The sequence below is a fragment of the Gadus chalcogrammus genome, chromosome 4 (genome assembly GCF_026213295.1).
Source record: "Gadus chalcogrammus isolate NIFS_2021 chromosome 4, NIFS_Gcha_1.0, whole genome shotgun sequence".
NCBI classification, from domain to species: domain Eukaryota; kingdom Metazoa; phylum Chordata; class Actinopteri; order Gadiformes; family Gadidae; genus Gadus; species Gadus chalcogrammus.
In genome coordinates this window covers 29,709,394-29,732,182 of record NC_079415.1, presented here as the reverse complement: position 1 = coordinate 29,732,182, position 22,789 = coordinate 29,709,394, and the positions used below count along the sequence as shown (strand labels likewise).

Here is a 22,789-nt window from a genome sequence, read left to right as displayed (position 1 = left end):
AAAAGCGGAAGCGCTTCCACACTACCAAGTCGTTCCCAAAGTCCGACGTTACAAACGCTAGGAAGCACTCGAGCTAGCACTCTAGTCACATCTCCATAGGACGCGACTAGCAAGGACGCGTCCTAGCAAGGCTGCAGCCTTCACTTTGGGAAACAGCCCCAGTGTCCCCAATGTTGACCTAGCCTTTTTTCCTGATCCAGGTCCGAGCCATCCACTTTCTATGTTAATCCTCCAGAATCATTTGTGACTTGCATTTACTTTAAATTACCTCATTCTGCAGTGGTGTTTCAAAGCCAAATTCCAAGTTGTCTTTTTTTGTGATTCAGCATATGTAGGCACCCCCAACTGTACAGCATCAGACTGGTGTTAAGCTACACAAACTGGCTGAATCCCTTTAGTTTAAAAAGTCGCCCGTTGGCGATGTTCAGTTCATCCCTGGGCCTCTGTTTAACAGGGGCTTTTGTTCATTCCGTTGTTTCTCCTCAGTTTGTAACCAGCAACGACCCCAATCAGCCCCACAAGCCGATCCAGTACCAGCAACCGAAGAAGTCGCTGGTGAGTCACTGTGGTTACCAAGAAAAAAGTGAAATGCTTGAAAGATGACTGATTATAAACTGTTAAAGTTTATAAAAGGTAAGGTAAGTATTTACAAAAGGTAAGTATTGTTGAAATATCGTTCTACCGTTGCCAAAATGTAATATTTTTCTGTTTAAATGTATTATTTCATTAAGGAGGGCACAGCAGAGGTGACCCGGCCGTAAGCCTTCTAACAGTAATCCACTTAAGATGTTATTTATGCCCTTCCATGTTTGTTTCCAGAACGTGAGAGTTTCGTGCCTCAGCCGCCCGGTGAGTCTCTGGGGTCATGACATTCGAAACAATGAAGAACAGTAAAGAAAGAAATTCAACTACTAACTATACTATTGTTTAAATTATTTTTCTCTACGTAATAGGGCATGTTTCTTGCTATCCATCGTGAAAAAAGCCCATCACAAACCATAGCTCACATACTGCGCTGTAATGGCGAGCCAAAAAACAATTGTTACCATGACAACACGCACAAACAAGCTGTAGCCCCTCAAACCAGGCTGAGGGCCGAGTGGATCTATAGGTAGCTGGCACAGAACCCACCCACGACCCAAATGGGCCGTCCATACATAAATAAGATCACTAAACAAGACAAGACTTGCTAATAGGGGCTAGGCCTGAGTTAATATACTTCATTGATAATGCTTTTCTAAATGCATCTGGCGAAAGCGCCTTTTTCAGGTCTAAAACATGCTATGTGGACACAGGCCCCCTAACTAGGCCACTCTACGCATCAAGTTCAAATTGCCAATACAAGCCGTTTCAAAACAATCATTTACTGATATCCCAGGTGAGGGTGTATAATTCAGATGTATGATGGACGGATCTATTACTAGTTTCCTAGTAACCAGAGAGAAAAACCATTAGGATGAATGAATGACACGCACAGGTGCTTTTTGAACCGACCCTGGATTGCATATTTTCATCACATGATTCGATTGCCTTCTTTAATAAATAGTTTTACTATCATACCTCATTCATCCTCCCGAGTCGCACCGTAACTGAAGACCGCCTCTGCTACAACGGCGAGCTGAAACTTGCTAGAACAAGATCCAAATTTGGAAAAAAACGAACTAAAAAGTACTATGGCTTTGGGTGTGAATTGCATGTGTTTTTGTTTCTTTCGCAGTTGCTGAGGATTTGGAGATGGAAACGTTGAATAATGCAAATTCAAATGAAAACATGTAAGTAGTCACCCAGAGTGGCCTCTACATTGTTGCCGTCTGCGCATCTACTAGGCCGCCTCTGAATGTCCAACACCTGGAACACGTTGATGGGACTACAGACCACTCCATGTTGCTCTCAACAAGAGCAATGAGGTCGCTGCACTCACCGGATCATTTGTCAATATTCCAACAAAGATCAGACACAAGGATGTCTGCTGCAACACACGCGTGGCTGAAAGTGGACAATGACTTCCTGTTTTCCACACAGGTTGATGGAATTAGCCTTTGATGCAACGTAGGGGATGTTTTAGATTTTTTTTAGTATTTATTTAGCTTGCTGTTTTTTGATTGTTTTGTTGTCCTGGGACAAACTGATCAAGTGGAGCTATCTAGCCTTCTCAATCTTCTGTGGGGCTAACGCCACTGCATTGAAATAACGTATCTGGATTTCTTGCCCCTGAATTTAACTCTTACAAATTCCAATAAATCATTTTCAGCTTTGTTTTTCAATGTTAAAAAAACAGTCTTCCCTGGCGCCGTTTTGGTGGCTTCTCTCATAAAAAGCTGCAGTCAGTGTTTAATGGCGTTGATTTACCTTTGAGCATTTCCTATTATAGGCTACTGTGTAAAATGCTGTTTAGAATTAATATTTATGTCAAGAAAGAAAGAACCAGCGAGTGACGCTCTTATTCCTGCTCTCCTTGCTTCTAGCTTCTAGGATCGTGGGGATTTTTGACACTTATTACAAGATGAACCTTAAAATATGACTTAGGCAAATATGCTATGGGGCTAACAACATAAAAAAACTTGTTTCTGTACCTTTTGCTTGATCTGGTCTGTATGTTGTTGTTCCCTGCGCCCATATTTAGTACTCTGTAAGACTTGCCTATTTACAAAAATAGCCAGGAAACCACACCGTAACCACACCGCAAACTACAGGCAGGTTTATGTAATGAGCTCCATCAGGCTCATCTGGGTCAATATGGGCCGTCTATGGACTGAATGGATGCGAGGTGACTGTGAGATTCACACATAATAATTAACAAAATAAGCATGAGCAACTTTGTTGTAATTTTATAACTTTACTGTACACATAACAGCGTGTGCCGATAAGTCAATGGGCTATTTTTTTTTTTTTTGTTATTTAAAAAGGTATGGTTAGTCTGTAAATAGTTTTGTAATTGATTAGTTGGGTATGTTGACCCTGGTTAAAGTCCAGTTTATAGTTTTTTTTTATTGTGTGGTATATTTGCACTCCAAACTCTATAAAACCAGTAAAGCTACCTCGTTGGGGTCTCATGGTTTAGGCCCAAAATATTTAACTGATATGCTTCCATAATATAAGCCTTCTAGACCACTAAGATACTAAGAGACCAATCTGTTAATTATCCCCAGAGTAAACACGAAACATGGGAAAGCATGGATTTAGTTACTATGCAACAAATAGCTGGAATAAATTCCCTGAGGATTTAAGATTTGCCACAACTCTGAGCACCTTTAAAATAAGACTGAAGACTTTTGTTTGCTTTAGCTTTCTGCTAAATCTTAAACACATTGCACTTTCTAAAAAGCTTTTTTAACTTTGCCTTTATTTTCTATTTTAATACTAAAATGCCTTTTTAACTTTCTATTTTACTAATTTCTTTGCATGTTTTCTTTTACGTATCTATTTTATTTTATTGTATGACAATGTTTATATGTGAAGCACTTTGAGTCTGCCTTGTTTATGAAAAGTGCTGTATAAATAAAGTTGGCTTGCCTTATGGCAGGGAACATTGCTTCAGTGAATAAACATAACGTCAATAAAACTTTGATAGCCTACATTAACTCGTCCTTGAATCGATTTCTGCATGAGTAATTTTCCCCGGAAAAGGGGGAGATAAGAAACAAAACTCCCATGTTCCGACACTACTTCAAGAGGTCGACAAACTAGGTGTATTGTGATTGTCTTGATTTCGGGGCTCCTGTCGGCAGAAGTTACATTTACCATTCAGTTCCTTAGAAAATATTCTAATAAAATGTAAGTAATTAAACCTTTACTATGTAACTTAGTGCCTTAACAATATTAATATCAATATACAGTATCTGAACAAGTAAATTCATCCACTTTTGTGACAGTACGTTATCTTAACCATGTCTATCTGAAGAAGCTCCTTCCGTCATTATAGGACAAGATGGTCCTAAAAATAGAAGCCATCCTGCCGGCTGTTGGCTCTTGTGCGCTAAAACGAAGACACATAACAGAACGCCTTGTAGGAGCCAATGTTTCAAACACGAACTGCGATCCTATGCTACATGTCTTTCCCTCCCTTTCAACCCGAGATCTTTTAAACGGTTTGGGATCAGAGGCCCCGGAACTGGTGGGTCCAAATTGTGCAGCCACACAAAAAATAGAATATATACATTTGTCCATGTCATGGCGTGGCAGTGGTGGTTGCAGCATGACCTAGACCTATTCACAACATTGTAGCTTTAAATTACAAGTCTGCTCTTGCCTCTTGGTCATGATGTCACGTGCACCAGCCAATCGGAAGCGTCGGCCACAGGGTAGGCTACAAACCAGAAAAAGTAGAGGCCACGCGAGAGCAGCTCTCTGACCAAGCACCACTTTTACCTTGCAAATCGCTGTGCACTGCTGCTTTACCTTCATCTGTATTTGTTCCTAAAAAAAATCTAGACAAACTATACAAAGGTGAGGCTCCACTGATTCAAACAGTCCCAACCACTCTAACCTGACCGGAAGCACACTTCAACACCCTGGCAGATGCCTGCTGCAGTTCTTCTGCCAATACGACTCAAACCTTTGAACCCATTGCAGGGAAGAGATGCCCTGATTGGTCTGAAATGAGACAACAGCAGTCAACTCGGAACAGATATTATCACAGAGGACACATTTTTAGTTGTTGATAAGAAACATGATGTGACTTATAAACCATGACCTACAGTTTTACATTTACAGACTAAATAGCTCCATACAATTTATACATCTATGATGGAACCTCATCCCTTGGCTACTCGATGCTGACGATGAGCCCATTTTGGAAGTACCTTCTGACACAGTGTATAATAGTTCACACACTGGAGTGATTGTAGCAGACCAGACCAGACAAGCGTCAGGATTCCCAGCGACCACAGCCTCCTATCCACTTCCTCATGACCTTCAGTCTTGAGGACAAACCCAGGCACACTTCCTTTATTTGAGATGATCTCAGGAAGCAACAATGCAAGGCCTCGGTTATACCCCGTCGTGGTAATTTCTTCAAGGGATATTACGTCTCTAGGACGGATGAGACTTCTAAATGCAAAAAAGCCCATAAAAGTTGTAGACAATTAACCTATTTCAATGTATGCTTACACTAGACCCTCTCTAGCAGAGTGAGTCCAGAATACAGTTAGACAGAGCTATTTAAACAGCTTCAAACCCTCCCCACAACAACAGATGTAAATCATCAAATCAGATAATGTTTACCCAATACATGTTGACTCAAGTAAAAGAATGCATAAGGTGATGCCTTCAACCTTGTGACCGGTTTACCCCAAGCACAAACGTTAACATTTAGATGACACTGAGGAAGTTAGGGTGGCTAGACAATACAGTAAACAGAAAAAACTGCTCAAGGAAATCCTTGAGAACCTTGTGACCGGTTCACCCCAAGCACAATAGACGATACAGGAAACAGAAAAAACTGCTCAAGATGACTTAAAGGAAATCCCACCCCCTGCCCCCCTCTGATTACAACACAGGCCCTCCCATCCTCGTCTATAGTGATGAATAAGGAAGTGTGCTCTCATTCAAACACTTTACAGACTGATGGGTGCAGCAAACCGGTAAGTTCAAAAATAGTTTGAATTTTTATACCTTTGCTCCTGGGTGGATGTATTCAACCTTTTTTTTGTATAAGACTTGCATTTCATATAGTTCCCACTTTCAGCTTTACGTACGGGTTTTCAAGGCAGAGCTGTTCTAAGATGATACTTGAGTCCAAAGCAAAAGATGCTGGATTAGTTCCCCCTTGAGAGGAAGCTCAAGGCCCCCACAAACAAGTTCCTTCCTTTTGCAGGTATTGTGCACAAATACTTTTTATAATATGTTGGCTATAGTATGCATAGTGTGTGGAATGTAAAAAGGTTTGGAGCAGAATAAATAAATAACTATTCAAAGCATTCACCATTGCCGAGCAGTAGCCAAGGAATTATGATCGCGGGAGCCACGGGGCTGCTAGATTGTTTATGAATATACATATAAGTCAATCCAATGTCTTCACATTATTATATTAATCTCACCAAGTGCCTCAACGGATCCTGGGACGGTCGGCGGCACCGACATCGAGGCATTCGTGGTTGTGGGCAATATGATGTGCGTTTCCTGTGCGTGTGTGTGTGTGTGTGCGTGTGTTTAAATATGTGTGTGTTGCCAAGTCACGCATTGTTTGTGAGAGGATGTGTTGGGAGGGGTTGTGTCTAACAAAACCAAAATCAGGCGTCTCTTCTTTTTTCAGAAAGATTGAGGAGACTAAATAAACCCCTGTAGCCACACCCCTGTGCACATACACACGTGTGTGCGGCACCATTACTATCAACAGATTAACACCAGTCTATGGAGAACATCTAAGGGTGAGCAGAACGGTGATGTAGAAGCTCATTATGGACTTATATGGCCAAAAGTGTTTTATATTTGCTCCACTTGCTAAATTTGCTATTGCATGTTTAAGAATTAAGATTAACTTCTGTAATGTCATCTTTCCCAGATGAAGATGTTATTTATATTGCTGGCATTTCCCTCCTTTATCAAAGGTAACACATTTTTAAATATTTAAGAGTTCTTATAACCGTAATAATCGTAATCATTTGAGCTGTTACTCTCATAGCCTAATATCATGATTGAATCAATGACAATTGGTTGCAAACAACAAAACTTAAATTGGTTGATGACCGCCCACATATGTGCACATTGTCCATGCTTCCACAAGGGATTCATAACGGACGAAAAAAATCGCCACAGTATTCATTCCTCTCTGCTGAACGCAGGTGGAGATCTTCTCGTGGCGTCAGACTACTTTTTCTAGTCTACCTTCAAAACACTACCGGTAGTTCCTCATTCTGCAACATGATGCAACAACAAGACATCAGGCGATCTTTTAAACCAAAAGATGACACTACAATACCTAGGCTATATAAAAGACGTCCATCTCAAAGTGATTTTCCAAAATGAACCTCCCCTCTGGCATAATCTCTTTCAGAGTCGCAGGCAGTGTCGGTTTTCTTGGCAAAAACTAACAAGCAAGACAATGGGCCCTATTTTAACGGTCTGAAACGCAAGTGGGAAGCGCAAAGCGCAAGTAGCTTTGTGGGCGGTTCTACGGTGCTATCGCTATTTTACAGGCGGATAAATGACGCTTGCGCCGCGGCGCAAGTGTCAAAAGGGTTGGTCTGAAGCAGCCTAGTTACCCGTGGGTGTGGTTTGGGCGTAACGTGCAACAAACCAATGAGAGTGCCAGCTCCCATCCCCTTTAAGAGCCATGAGCGCATTTGAATCGGACGAGTTGATATTTTGACAGCGCGTCTGCAGTCTCCGAGAATTTCATACTGCAAATGGCTTAGTTTATTGCCAAATAATATGGCATAATTCACACATGGAATATACTGAGTCCTCAAATAAATTTCGGCAAAGAAAACGTATGATAGGCTATAACATATGATATGCGGTAACTGTGGTTCTATTTAATGATATACGCAATACATTATAAACATTGTTTCTTATCAGTATTGTATGCTGTCCTAATATGCATGTGTCCCCGCGGTAATATAGGCCTACATTGCCATTGATTGTATTATGCGTTACGTGTTTGGTTTGCCCAAGTGAAGGAGTTCAAGTACCTCAGGGTCTTGTTCGCGAGTGAGGGAACTATGGAGCGTGAGATTGGCCGGAGAATCGGAGCAGCGGGGGCGGTATTGCGTTCGCTTTACTGCACCGTTGTTACGAAAAGAGAGCTGAGCCGCAAGGCAAAGCTCTCGATCTACCGGTCGATCTTCGTTCCTATCCTCACCTATAGTCATGAGGGTTGGGTGATGACCGAAAGGACGAGATCGCGGGTACAAGCGGCCGAGATGAGTTTTCTCAGAAGGGTGGCCGGCGTCTCCCTTAAGGATAGGGTGAGAAGCTCAGCCATCCGTGAGGAACTCGGATTAGAGCCGCTGCTCCTTTACTTAGAAAGGAGTCAGCTGAGGTGGTTCGGGCATCTGGTAAGGATAAGAAATACCATGCAAATTAAATTTAAATGAAGTGAAATTTCGAGGTTGGAAACTGGGCGCCTTAGAGCACACACGCGCGCCCGCATTCATTCATTCTTTTTAACACTCACTCGCGGTAAAACAATGTTTTTCACGATCAAATAGGCCTACTCATCAATCCTAAAAGTTATGGGCATGTAGGCCTACACGATGTCTGTGTCAACAAAATATGTGTTTGCTGTACGGTGTTTGCAGATGCATTGATTTAAAAGTACAACTTATTACCGCTGCATCAGCTGTTCTTTCCCAAATAATTTACCAAGAATGTGCGGCTAGGTAGATGAGAGAAGCAAAGTGTATGCGCGAGGTGCACAAGCAATCCGTATGCATCGCATGCGCATGTATGCATGCGCCCTTAAAATAGCGTCTGAACAACGCGCCACTGACTTTAAACCAGGTATTTCCTGGTCAGTAGCGCAATGGTATTCAGAGACGGCAAAATACCGTTTGCGCCAGAACACACCTCCTCCTTCCGCCGAGCCGCCCCTTGCGGTGCATGATCAATCCCTAATTTACCGGCGAGTGGCGCTGGTGGGAAAAGAACGTTTTGCGCCAGTTGTAAACTAGCAACGACACATGCGCCAGTGACTAAGTCACTTGCGCCGGATGCAAGATAGGGCCCAATATATATAAAAAGGCTGACTATAGCAAGCATCCAAATGAGCGGCTAAATATATACGTACTAGAGCTAGTTGTTTGGTAACACGTGGTTACGTGGGTGTGGTGTTCTGTCTGCGTGTTGCAGTAACGTGATGTGGAGGCTATGGAGAGATACAGTTTGGGTCATTAATTTCAGACTTGACATTCTCTCTCTCTATATAAATTGCAACCTTTCTCTTTCAGGTTGTACTGGCCTTACTCTTTATGGAGAGGTCGGAGGGACGGTCGTATTTCAATGCCACTCAACGAAGAAGGAAATTAAGTATTTTTACTTTCAAGGAGGCACAGATTTTAAAAAGGTTATAATTGGATATCATAAGATGAAGAAGCCCGATGAGCCCAGTCGACCTGACACCTACTTGAACCATGCGGATAAAACGGTAACCTTTCGGAATCTAACCGTCTCAGACAATGGGACAAAGAAATGCATCATAAGCCATGGGCTCCCCGGTGGAATTACTGAAGACACTACAATAACTCTCATCGTAACTGGTAGGCCTCCGTTCACTCATTCCCACTCTCAACAAGAACATTGGTAACAAAAATAGATCATACCAATTACATTAAACCACTCCAATACGTTTGTTATCAAATGAATAAATGTGGGCAGATCAACCCTTAAATGGTAGGTATTTTATATTTTATGTAAAGCATGTAACTCTCTCCAGTGTTTCTATGAACCATGAAGGTTATTTTCAGTCCTGGATTCATTTCAGATTTGACCTCTGGAACTAGGCAGAGGGCGAACACATGTCAGGCTGACAATTTCAATTAGTTTCAAATAAAGTTTTCTACAGGCATTAAGGCTGTATCCAACAAATGTGTTTTATTTTAAACATTTAAAAAATATTAAACATTATACACAGAACTGCTGTAAAATCATTTTCATGAAAGTCAAACATGAAGAAATAGGGGATAAGGCTATCCTTTACGTGCAGGTTGAGTACCTCACACATTGCATTGATAGAACAATGGGACATTTCTAACTGATTCTATTTCATTTTTCTGACTGCCGGAGGTAGTGCTTTAGCCCCTGAATGACTCACTGTGCGTCAACACACCAAAAGTGAAGTGAAGATTTGCCCGCGTGTTTGGGCGAGTTATCTCCAGGTATCTTCTGTAATGACCTTCTCTTGTTTCCTCTCTTCTCTAGCAACCCCCGATGCAGTCACAATAGAGCGCCACAACCCTGAGAGCGCTGGTGACGTTTCCAATGCCTCGCTTACATGTACTGCCATCGCCGTCTATCCAGTCAGCAACATATCATGGAATGTAACTGGTGTCTGGTGCATTCCCAAACAACAAATAGTATTTGTAACGATATAGGCTGCTATTTCACTAACTTACGTTCATTCTGGTGCCAATGTGTTTTTTTCAAGATCTACTCGACCTTCTCCGTTTAATCGTACCAGTCCTGGTGTGTGTGGGGGGATTTGCTTGGTGGAAGAAATGCAAAGGAAATCCACGTAAGTGCAAACAAGATCGTTGAGCAAACAAATTCAAATTAAAAAACGCCAGTATACTAAAAGTTGTTCACATTTTTCTTCTGGCTATGCAGGATTTTTAGCTAGATCGTTACGAATTTCAATACTCACTCATGACTAAAAACTAAAGGGATTCAGCCAGCTTGTCACAAGCTAGCTGAATCCCTTTAGTTTAAAAAGTCGCCTGTTGGCGATGTTCAGTTCATCCCTGGGCCTCTGTTTAACATGGGCTTTTGTTCATTCCGTTGTTTCTCCTCAGTTTCTAACGAGCAACGACCCCAATCAGCCCCACAAGCCGATCCAGTATCAGCAAGCGAAGAAGTCGCAGGTGAGTCACTGTGGTTACCAAGAAAAAAATGAAATGCTTGAAAGATGACTGATTATAAACTGTAGACAAAAGGTAAGTATTGTTGAAATATCGTTGTACCGTTGCCAAAATGTAATATTTTTCTGCATAAATGTATTCTTTCATTAAAGAGGGCACAGCAGAGGTGACCCTGCCGTAAGCCTTCTAACAGTAATCCACTTAAGATGTTATTTATGCCCTTCCATGTTTGTTTCCAGAACGTGAGATTTTCGTGCCTCAGCCGCCCGGTGAGTCTCTGGGGTCATGACATTCGAAACAATCAAGAACAGTAAAGAAAGCAATTCAACTACTAACTATACTATTGTTTAAATATTTTTTCTCTACGTAATAGAGCATGTTTCTTGCTATCCATCGGGAAAAAAGCCCATCACAAACCATAGCTCACATACTGCGCTGTAATGGCGAGCCAAAAACAATTGTTACCATGGCAACACGCACAAACAAGCTGTAGCCACTCAAACCAGGCTGAGGGCCAAGTGGATCTATAGGTAGCTGGCACAGAACCCACCCACGACCCAAATGGGCCGTCCACACATAAATAAGATCACTAAACAAGACAAGACTTGCTAATAGGGGCTAGGCCTGAGTTAATATACCTCATTGATAATGCTTTTCTAAATGCATCTGGCGAAAGCGCCTTTTTCAGGTCTAAAACATGCTATGTAGACACAGTCCCCCTAACTAGGCCACTCTACGCATCAAACAGGTGAGGGTGTCTAATTCAGATGTATGTTGGACGGATCTACTACTAGTTTCCTAGTAACCAGAGAGAAAAACCATTAAGATGAATGAATGACACGCACAGGTGCTTTTTGAACCGACCCTGGATTAAATATTTTCATCGCATGATTCGATTGCCTTCTTCAATAAATAGTTTTACTATCATACCTCATTCATCCTCCCGAGTCGTACCGTAACTGAAGAACGCCTCTGCTACGATGGCGAGCTGAAACTTACTAGAACAAGATCCAAATTTGGAAATAAACTAAAAAGTACTATGGCTTTGGGTGTGAATTGCATGTGTTTTTGTTTCTTTCACAGTTGCTGAGGATTTGGAGTTGGAAACGTTGAATAATACAAATTAAAATGAAAACATGTAAGTAGTCACCCAGAGTGCCTCTACATTGTTGCCGTCTGCGCATCTACTAGGCCGCCTCTGAATGTCCAACACCTGGAACACGTTGATGGGACTACAGACCACTCCATGTTGCTCTCAACAAGAGCAATGAGGTCGCTGCACTCACCGGATCATTTGTCAATATTCCAACAAAGATCAGACACATGGATGTCTGCTGCAACACACGCGTGGCTGAAAGTGGACAATGACTTCCTGTTTTCCACACAGGTTGATGGAATTAGCCTTTGATGCAACGTAGGGGATGTTTTAGATTTTTTAAAGAATTTATTTAGCTTGCTGTTTTTTGATTGTTTTGTTGTCCTGGGACAAACTGATCAAATGTAGCTATCTATTCTTCTCAATCTTCTGCGGGGCTAACGCCACTGCATTGAAATAACGTATCTGGATTTCTTGCCCCTGAATTTAATTTCAGCTTTATTTTTCAATGTTAAAAGAACAGTCTTCCCTGGCGCTGTTTCGGTGGCTTCTCTCATAAAGAGCTACAGTCAGTGTTTAATGGCGTTGATTTACCTTTGAGCATTTCCTATTATAGGCTACTGTGTAAAATGCTGTTTGGAATTAATATTTATATCAAGAAAGAAAGAACCAGCGAGTGACGCTCTTATTCCTGCTCTCCTTGCTTCTAGCTTCTAGGATCGTGGGGATTATTGACACTTATTACAAGATGAACCTTAAAATATGACTTAGGCAAATATGCTATGGAGCTAAAAACATAAAAAAACTTGGTTCTGTACCTTTTGCTTGATCTGGTCTGTATGTTGTTGTTCCCTGCGCCCATATTTAGTACTCTGTAAGACTTGCCTATTTACAAAAATAGCCAGGAAACCACACCGTAACCACACCGCAAACTACAGGCAGGTTTATGTAATGAGCTCCATCCGGCTCATCTGGGTCAATATGGGCCGTCTATGGACTGAATGGATGCGAGGTGACTGTGAGATTCACACATAATAATAATTAACAAAATAAGCATGAGCAACTTTGTTGTAATTTTATAACTTTACTGTACACATAACAGTGTGTGCCGATAAGTCAATGGGCTATGTTTTTTTTTTTTTTGTTATTTCAAAAGGTATGGTTAGTCTGTAAATAGTTTTGGAATTGATTAGTTGGGTATGTTGACCCTGGTTAAAGTCCAGTTTATAGCTGTTTTTTATTGTGTGGTATATTTGCACTCCAAACTCTGTAAAACCAGTAAAGCTACCTCGTTGGGGTCTCATGGTTTAGGCCCAAAATATTTAACTGATATGCTTCCAAAATATAAGCCTTATCCCCAGAGTAAACACGAAACATGGGAAAGCAGGATTTAGTTACTATGCAACAAATAGCTGGAATAAATTCCCTGAGGATTTAAGATTTGCCACAACTCTGAGCACCTTTAAAATAAGACTGAAGACTTTTGTTTGCTTTAGCTTTCTGCTAAATCTTAAACACATTGCACTTTCTAAAAAGCTTTTTTAACTTTGCCTTTATTTTCAATTTTAATACTAAAATGCCTTTTTAACTTTCTATTTTACTAATTTCTTTGCATGTTTTCTTTTACGTATCTATTATTTTATTTTATTGTATGACAAAGTTCATATGTGAAGCACTTTGAGTCTGCCTTGTGTATGAAAAGTGCTGTATAAATAAAGTTGCCTTGCCTTATGGCAGGGAACATTGCTTCAGTGAATAAACATAACGTCAATAAAACTTTGATAGCCTACATTAACTCGTCCTTGAATCGATTTCTGCATGAGTAATTTTCCCCGGAAAAGGGGGTGATAAGAAACAAAACTTCAATGTTCCGACACTACTTCAAGAGGTCGACAAACTAGGTGTATTGTGATTGTCTTGATTGAGGGGCTCCTGTCGGCAGAAGTTACATTTACCATTCAGTTCCTTAGAAAATATTCTAATAAAATGTAAGTAATTAAACCTTTACTATGTAACTTAGTGCCTTAACAATATTAATATCAATATACAGTATCTGAACAAGTAAATTCATCCACTTTTGTGACGGTACGTTATCTTAACCATGTCTATGTGAAGAAGCTCCCTCCGTCATTATAGGACAAGATGGTCCTCAAAATAGAAGCCATCCTGCCGGCTGTTGGCTCTTAGCACTAGTGCGCTAAAACGAAGACACATAACAGAACGCCTTGTAGGAGCCAATGTTTCAAACACGAACTGCGATCCTATGCTACATGTCTTTCCCTCCCTTTCAACCCGAGATCTTTGAAACGGTTTGGGATCAGAGGCGCCGGAACTGGTGGGTCCAAATTGTGCAACCACACAAAAAATATAATCTATACATTTGTCCTTGTCATGGCGTGGCATTGGTGGTTGCAGCATGACCTAGACCTATTCACAACATTGTAGCTTTAAATTACAAGTCTGCTCTTGCCTCTTGGTCATGATGTCACGTGCACCAGCCAATCGGAAGCTTCGGCCGCAGGGTAGGCTACAAACCAGAAAAAGTAGAGGCCACGCGAGAGCAGCTCTCTGACCAAGCACCACTTTTACCTTGCAAATCGCTGTACACTGCTGCTTTACCTTCATCTGTATTTGTTCCTAAAAAAGATCTAGACAAACTATACATCATGAAAGGTGAGACTCCACTGATTCAAACAGTCCCAACCACTCTAACCTGACCAGAAGCACACTTCAACACCCTGGCAGATGCCTGCTGCAGTTCTTCTGCCAATACGACTCAAACCTTTGAACCCATTGCAGTTAAGAGATGCCCTGATTGGTCTGAAATGAGACAACAGCAGTCAACTCGGAACAGATATTATCACAGAGGGCGCTATTTTTCATTGTTGATAAGAAACATGATGTGACTTATAAACCATGATCTACAGTTTTACATTTACAGACTAAATAGCTCCGTACAATTTATACATCTATGATGGAACCTCATCCCTTGGCTACTCGATGCTGACGATGAGCCCATTTTGGAAGTCTGACACAGCGTATAATAGTTCACACTCTGGAGTGAAGCGTCAGGATTCCCAGCGACCACAGCCTCCTATCCACTTCCTCATGACCTTCAGTCTTAGGGTCAAACCCAGGCACACTTCCTTTATTTGAGATGAGCTCAGGATGCAACATGACAAGGCCTCGGTAATACCTTGGCAATTTCTTTTCTTTGAGGGATATTACTTCTCTGGGACGGATGAGAATTCTTCTTCTAAACTTAAAAATGCAAAAAAGCACCAAATAGTTCTAGACAATTAACCTATTTTAATGAATGCTTACACTAGACTCCTCTCTAGCAGAATGAGTCCAGAATACAGTTAGACAGAGCTATTTAAACAGATTCACACCCTCCCCACAATGCAGATGTAAATAATCAAATCAGATAATGTTTATCCAAGACATGACCCAAGTAAAAGAATGCATAAGGGGATGCCTCCAACCTTGAGAGCGGTTTACCCCAAGCACAAAGGTTAACCTTTAGATGACACTGAGGACGGTAGGGTGGCTATACAACCCAGGCCCTCCGATCCCCGTCTATAGTGAAGAATGAGGAAGAGTGTTCCCATTCAAACACTTCCCAGACTGAAGGGTGCATCAAACCGGTACGTCCAAGAATAATTGGCCTTCATGCATTTGCTCCTGGTTGGATTTATGCAACCATTTTTTTTTTTACGTTTTATTCAGTCGTGGACTTGCATTTCATATAGTTCCCACTTTCAGCTTCATGAGTTTTCATGTGAGAGCTGTCATAAGAAGATACTTGAGTCCAAAGAAAAAGACATCTACAAGGCTGGTTTGTTCTTCCAGGGGCCCCTGGGAGCGGAGAGAGAGAGAGAGAGAGAGAGAGAGAGAGAGAGAGAGAGAGAGAGAGAGAGAGAGAGAGAGAGAGAGAGGTGTGTTTCAATAACGTCAACTCTCAGGGTGGTACGTGCCCCCCCTCCCCCCCGCTGTTGCCAAGCCACGTATTGTTTGCGAGAGGATGTAGACAGAGGAGTGTCACACAGCCAGTAACATCATGTGACATTCCCGATGTGAAAAAAGATTGAGGAGACTAAATAAACCCCTGTAGCCACACCCCTGTGCATGTACACACACAATGTATATGAAACCACCAGACTATTGAGAACATCTGATGGTGAGCAGAACGGTGATGTAGAAGCTCATTACGGAGTAATATGGCTAAAAGTAAAGGCTCATATTTTGGGTTATCTCGGACATGGTTCAGAAGAATTGGGGGAAAGGAACTTTGTCCTTCGCTCTCTGAAGTCCATGAACCACGACTTGGAGGAGAAAGGGATTGTACCCCGGGAGCGGAGCTGCCGTACTGCCGCCGAGCTCCCCGCGCCGGAGCTGCCGGACTGCCGCCGAGATCCCCCTCAACGGACCTGCCAGCTTCGGCGGCAGTTCAGCTCCCGGAGTACACCCGCCGGAGCAGCCGGAAAGCTTCAGTGTTAGTTTATGCATATCTCACTCAAAAAAACATGTACCTGCAGACTTTTTGTGGGAAGTTTGTATGTGTGTGGGAGCACCAGAGACACAAAACAACACCCCAAATCCCAGGAAAAGCGTTATTTTCATAATATGTCCCCTTTAAGCATTGGGGGACCATGAGCTCAGTCCCCTGCAGACATGTCCTCCAACACACACACAACACTGGAGTCTCCATTCACCTCTTCATCAGTTTGTGGTGGGAGGATAGTACTAGTGGCCGGCGGCAACTTTTGACGCGAGGCATGCTGATTAGACCGGATATAGTATTTGGTTTAAAACAACCACTATAACCTAATATGGTGATGTTTAATAACGGAGTTGGTGTGTCGGTCGAAGCGTTGTTTCCTGGTGTGTGACTAAAAAGCTGAGATTCTAATGGGCTTTGTTGCACTTTGTTGTGCTTTGTCACGTGGTTAAAAAGCTGTGGCGAATTCAGTTTTAATTCAGTGTGGCATGGTTTGACTCGGCGTGGGCCAAAAGTGTCAATGGAGGAGGGGAGCAGAACAGCCCAGTCACTTTCAGCGCTCACAGCATTCAACCAGAAGGACGCGTTGAGGTGACGATAACTACCCAATCACAGCACATTACGCCCTAACGTGCTGTCATTGGGTAGTGATCTACGGGCCTCTACGACTACAGGAGCAGGCAGTGTGGTAGAAATGAATGATTATATTCTATGGTAAACTGTGATTATTATGAGGTCTTTTATACCTAATAGTGGAAAACACACGGTGCCTAGGTGTCTGGGTTTAGAACAGATGGAGCCCCCCCTAAAAGGAGCAGGGCTATCTTTGCAGACCATTTGTTGTCTATTTTTTGACCATTCAGGTTAAAGTGGATTTATGACTGACTGGAGGCAGACACCTCAAGGAGAAGCTGCTCTGTTTGTGTGTATAAAAAGACGCCACAGTTTGTGAACGAGAGTGACTCTTAAGACCCTACTCGGCTGTTATCGTTGTTGTTTTTCTGCACGATAAAGTCTTTTGTCAATTCTTGCTCCGGACCCCTCGTTTTATTTTACTCTCTCTCTCTTGAATTAGCCTAAGTGTTTTAAATCTCGATTAATCCACGACAGCAGCCTGTCCAGGCGCAATGCTCGCACTCACGCAAACACACACTTGCGTGACTTTATGGTAACTTGTGGGTTAACATAACTTACAAAACCTTAACATGGACATGGACTATGGAGCACAGTTAATGGTGAGCAGTTTGGTGATGTTGAAGCTCATTGCAAAATGTGTTTTAAATGTTTGTTTGAAATTCGGTACAATAGATTTAGCTACTTGACCAAATGTGTAATTGCATGTTGAATCATTTGGATACACTTTTGTAACGTAAGATCTTCCATAGGGTTAGCCTAGCAGGTTTCACATATTTATGATTTATTTTCAAAGCAAATGTATTTTGTCAGATTGATATAATTACAATTTACAATATTCTGCAAATAGTACTTCATTACATTTTCAAAGTTAAGGGCTCTGATATCAGTATCTACTATGATAAGCTTGTATAACCTGATTTAAAACAGAAGTGGGAAAAGCTATTTATGTCAATGTTTTGAATGATAAGCAAATGAGGGGTAGAAACCCCCACCTGGACACTCATTGGCCACTTCTTGCTCCTTTTATATTGACCTTCTTGTAATTTAACAAATGCTTTTATCCTGATTTACAAAAAAAGGAAATGAAAGAAGCAAGAAAAAATGTTTAATCTTTACTCAACCAATAAAAAATCTCAATATGTCCTTCATTCACCATAGACATCCTGGTGAGTGTGTGTGGTTGATCTCAGCAGCCTCATGTAAAGCAGCCTCCCTCCTCTTACTGATTGGATGCTGGGATGTGGGTGAGGCTGCATGCCTGTGGTGCAATGAAGCCACACAGGTTGACCCAGCCGTCACTAGGGTTGGCCATCGTTTGGACTTTAACAATTCTGATTCAGATTCTGATTATGCTTATCGATTTAGATTCTGGAATTTCTGATTCTTTGAGGGGCGGGGAAAAAAAACGGACAGGTTGCCGTGGGTCGTAACCACGGTGATAGCACCCCCCCTTTCTTCCTAAAACTCTCAGCCCGAAATGGGCTCAATGGCCCCTTCAATCTTTGGGTGCCTAAATGTCGGGGTATTAACCTCTGCGATCACCACGTAACCATCATGTGCATCTTCCCACGAACAAAATAAGTTTGCACAGGTTTTGCATCGTGCTGACACGTCATTGTTATTTACATAATGGAGCCAGGCCGATTTTGTTGCCAGGGTGAAACGCCTGCTGTGGCAGTAAGCCCGATTCCGACCCTGCAGTAAACCTGTTTTATACACCACCAGCTGCTGTCCAGTTTCGTAGGAGCCCAGTGAAGACACCTAGGTGTCGGTGGTAGGGTCAACTTGCTACCATCATCTAGCATACAAATGTGCTGTGTGCTGACACAATGTACAGACCACCTACTGCTCTTCGAGCCATCAATGTGTTGAGATCACATTTGCCGACTTATGGGATCAAGAATGACCCATGAAAGGCATGATGAGACGGACGACCATTTTTTTTTTTTAAAAACATGTTTTTTAACAATAAGAATTGTATTCTCAAGTCTAAGCAAAAACAAGTGCAAATAAAACAAATAGCTTATGACAGGTGAAAACACATGAACAGGTAAACACAGGCACGTCTATCGGTCAAGTTGGCAGTCAGTATCCATAGCAGTAGCTAGAGTTCTCGCAACAAAATTGTAATTGATTATAATTATTTGGTTAATGATGCATCAAAGTACTTTTTTTCTTCTGAAGATGATTTCACCAATATTGATACATTTATAATTAGTGAGGTGAAGGAAAAAAAAAAAACTATTTCCTGAACATGAAGCCTATAGTTTGGAGTTGGATCTTTTGCTGAACAATAACCCAATACACTCCTGTGATGTGGAAGTTAAAATAGGTGGATATTCAAATGATAATTTGAGATATCATCTTTCTAACGTAGATCTCTATCTCTATAATGTAATATAGAGATAATGTAATATAGAGATAACTGTAATAATTTCAGCTGTTACTCTAATAACCTAATATCATAATTTCATCAGAATTGCCAGAATCTTGGCAAATTCTTGCAAAATTACTCCATACATAAATATCCAAATTGACTTTGTATGCAGCCATACCGATAGGTTTGATGTGTACACAACTAATGCATTGTCCGAGGGCCACATTTACCACACCCTTCAGCCTGCAGTTCCTCATTCTGCATTATTGCAGACGCATCAAGATTAGTAGCGGTGCCGGTACAAGACATCAGCAATCATTCAAACCTTCATACCAAAGATTTCACAACATAACATAGCATACCGGTCATACCCTTACAAGTCTGGCCAAATCTGTGTGGATTTTCTAAAATGAACCTCCCCTTTAGTAGAAACTATTTTATAGTCGCAGGTTTTCTTGGCAAAAACTAACAAGCAAGACAATATATATAAAAAACTCTGACTCCATCAAGGGTTGCCAAATGAGCCGCTAAATATACACATAGGAATAGTTGTTTGGTAACACGTGGTTACGTGGGTGTGGTGTTCTGTCTGCGTGTTGCAGTAACGTGATGTGGAGGCTATGTAGAGATACAGTTTGGATCATTAGTTTCAGACTTGACATTTTCTCTACATAAGTTACAACCTTTCTCTTTCAGGTTGTGCTGGCCTTACTCTTTATGGAGAGGTCGGAGGGACGGCCGTATTTCAATGCCACTCAACTATGGAGAACATCAATTTTATTTACTTTCAAGGAGGCCCAGATTTTAGTGTTTTTAAAATTGGATATCATAAGACGAAGAACCTCACTGGGCCCAAAAGACTTCACACCAAATTAAGCCTTGAAAATAAAACGGTTACCTTTTGGAATCTAACCGTCTTAGACGAAGGGTCATACAAATGCCTCATAGGCCATGGGGACCCCGGTGGAATTACTGAAGACACTACAACAACTCTCATCCTAATTGGTAGGCCTCCGTTCACTCATTCCCACTCTCAACAAGAACATCGGTAACAAAAATAGATCATACCTATTACATTCAACCGCTCCAATCTGTTTGTTCTGAAATGCATAAATGTGGGCAGATCAACTCTTAAATGTAGGTATTGAATATTTTATGTAAAGCATGTAACTTTTTCCAGTGTTTCTATAAAACATGAAGTTTATTTTCAGACCTGGATTCATTTCAGATTTGACCTCTGGAACTAGGCAGAGGGCGAACACATGTCAGGCTGACAATTTCAATTTGTTTCACTCGAGTTTTCTACAGGCATCAGATCTATTGTGTTTATTTTACGCTTTTATTAAACAAACTATTAGCCATTTGTCTCAAAAAAAATTCTCAACGGCTTATTTTACATGTTTTCATACGGAAATAGACCCCGGGTTAAATTTTTGCCGGACTAACACTTTAAGGAAACATGAAGTAGCCTAAAGAAATTGGTAAAACGAATGGCCTTGGGCATTAGGGTAATAAAACAAATTGGCCCATATCTTACAGCAGGATTGAATTGGCAGTGCCGGGATATTCAGGCGAAAGATAACCTAACCTTTACCATTGGTTCGCATATAGGCTAATATATTAAAATGACAGGGTTCTAGACTGCAGACAGACAGACATATTTAAGCACTGGGAAAGAAATGATCACCTACGCAATACATTTTCTTTTTTGAATTTCAATGAAAAAGTTGGGGGCACAAATGCTGCTAGCGGGAAATGTTGTAGTGAGCCGTGAAAGTTGTTGCAAAAATATTTTGTTTTTAAATGGTCTGGGGGGTAGAAGATACACAGCAGATGGAAAACCTCATCTCTGTTCTTGTGTTCTTTACACCCGACCAGAGCCCCCTCCAACGCCCAGTATAGAGACCCAGCCGCTGTGTGACGTCACTTGTGCTCTGAAGTGTACCGCGGACACCACATATCTGGGACCGGTCTCCTACGAATGGAAGAAAGACGAAGGAGAGTGGACCGAGGGTGACGCGCTGAAGAATATCAGCAGTTCTGATACCCCTGAGAAGTTCTTCTGCAGGCTGAAGACCCGTGTGAGGACCAGCAACACCAGCCTGCCCATAGTAAATCCACTCTATAAACCACCAGGTATGTCACAGCTGAAGGGTCGTATGAAGGTCATTTTGTTGCAAAGGCTTTAATTTGTAGAATAGTATTTGGGAAGTTGTAAGTTTGCTCTCAATTTGTATTTAGAAATGTAGAATTGGATAACAAATCCACACACACGTGTCAGACTGCAAAAAATAGGATATGATTGGATCGGATAGGTTTTGTGAATTTGTTTCTTAATAGTGTAGGCATTGTGTACTAGGGATGGGAATCGAGAACCGGTTCTTGTTCAGAACCGGTTCCGAGTCAACCGATTCCTTGGAATCGTTAGCAAGCCTGCTTAACGATTCCGCTTATCGGTTCCGGTCGCGGTAAATGCGTCGTGACGTCACACACACGCTGCTTTGATTTGGTTCAGAAGGCAGCAAACATGTCGCATTGTGCGTTCACACCAAACGCGACGGGGCGACAAGATCCCATACAAAGTGAACGTAGAGACGCGTATAAGTGCGAGTTTTTCGCGGGAGAAAACCGATGACAAGCTTTTGTCGTGATGACAGCCAATCAGCGTTCAACAGCGTGATAACTGAGTGACATGTGTAACGTAACAGCCAATCCGCGTTCAGCCGTCAAACTCAGTGCAGCAGTCCGGGTGAACCGCGGAATGGAGGAGAAAGTGATTGTTGCAGTTTGCGACTCCCGGAGCTCTATATATAATATATATAGAGCTATATATATATATATATATATATATTATAGTATATAATATATTATATACTATATTATAATTGTATATATAATATCACGGCCAACAGCTCTGTCGCCTCCGGATGGCCGTAGCGTGGGGTGCTCTCATAGGGATTGGGCTTCTCGGGGTTTGTTTACCGGCATTGCTATGGTTTCCGGTCTTATGTGTTCCAACGGTTTATTAGGTAGGCCCATCTAATACATCTCTGTCTAATCAATGCTTCATTTTGTTTATGTCAGTTTAATTTTGTTACAAGTTGAATGCAAATGAGCACTTTTAGAATTCCAAAAGGCACAAGCTCTTACTTGGCTGTTTTCAGTCTGTGTTTTTAGTTGTATGGCACATAATGATGGCATTTGGGCTTAAAAAGCGAAACATATATTTTTTCTTCTAGACCAATTGATTTGAAAATGTAAAATTTCCTAATACTAGAAGCACTTCTGATCAGATATAAAAGAGATGTAATGCAAACAAACACATTTATACTTATTTTCTCACCCAATGAGAATCGATAAGAGAATCGATAAGGAATCGGATCGATAAGCAGAATCGGAATCGGAATCGTGAAATTCTTATCAATTCCCATCCCTATTGTGTACGCAATGTCTAGCAAACATTATCACTTTTCCAATAGGTTACTTAAACAGGCAGTTTCTTTTTCTCTGTTAGGCCGAACCCTAGCCTGTTCACCTCAAACATCCAAACTCTCAGTATAATACAAAATGAGAGCCAAATCATAGGCTTGACTTAACATTCTCATTGGGTATTCTCCTGTCCCCTTTGGTGCTAAATTGAGAAGTCTTGATTATAGTAGCCTTCT

General features: G+C 41.5%; 1 protein-coding gene and 2 long non-coding RNA genes across 3 annotated transcripts in view; all 3 read left to right on the top strand.

Moving 5' to 3' along the window:
- LOC130380350 (uncharacterized) overlaps positions 1–22,789 on the top strand; it is a 91,072-nt gene that overhangs the window by 10,446 nt on the left and 57,837 nt on the right. Inside the window, exons 7-8 of the mRNA XM_056587516.1 lie at positions 19,821–20,129; positions 21,003–21,260. Of these exons, the coding sequence (XP_056443491.1) occupies positions 19,821–20,129; positions 21,003–21,260 (567 nt within the window). The remainder of the gene's footprint in view (positions 1–19,820; positions 20,130–21,002; positions 21,261–22,789) is intronic.
- Positions 5,510–6,247, top strand: LOC130380361 (uncharacterized). Its single transcript, XR_008895289.1, has 3 exons — positions 5,510–5,582; positions 5,687–5,815; positions 6,043–6,247. It is a non-coding gene; the product is annotated as an uncharacterized LOC130380361 (long non-coding RNA).
- LOC130380359 (uncharacterized) lies at positions 9,110–11,648 on the top strand. Its single transcript, XR_008895287.1, has 4 exons — positions 9,110–10,171; positions 10,449–10,517; positions 10,754–10,783; positions 11,598–11,648. It is a non-coding gene; the product is annotated as an uncharacterized LOC130380359 (long non-coding RNA).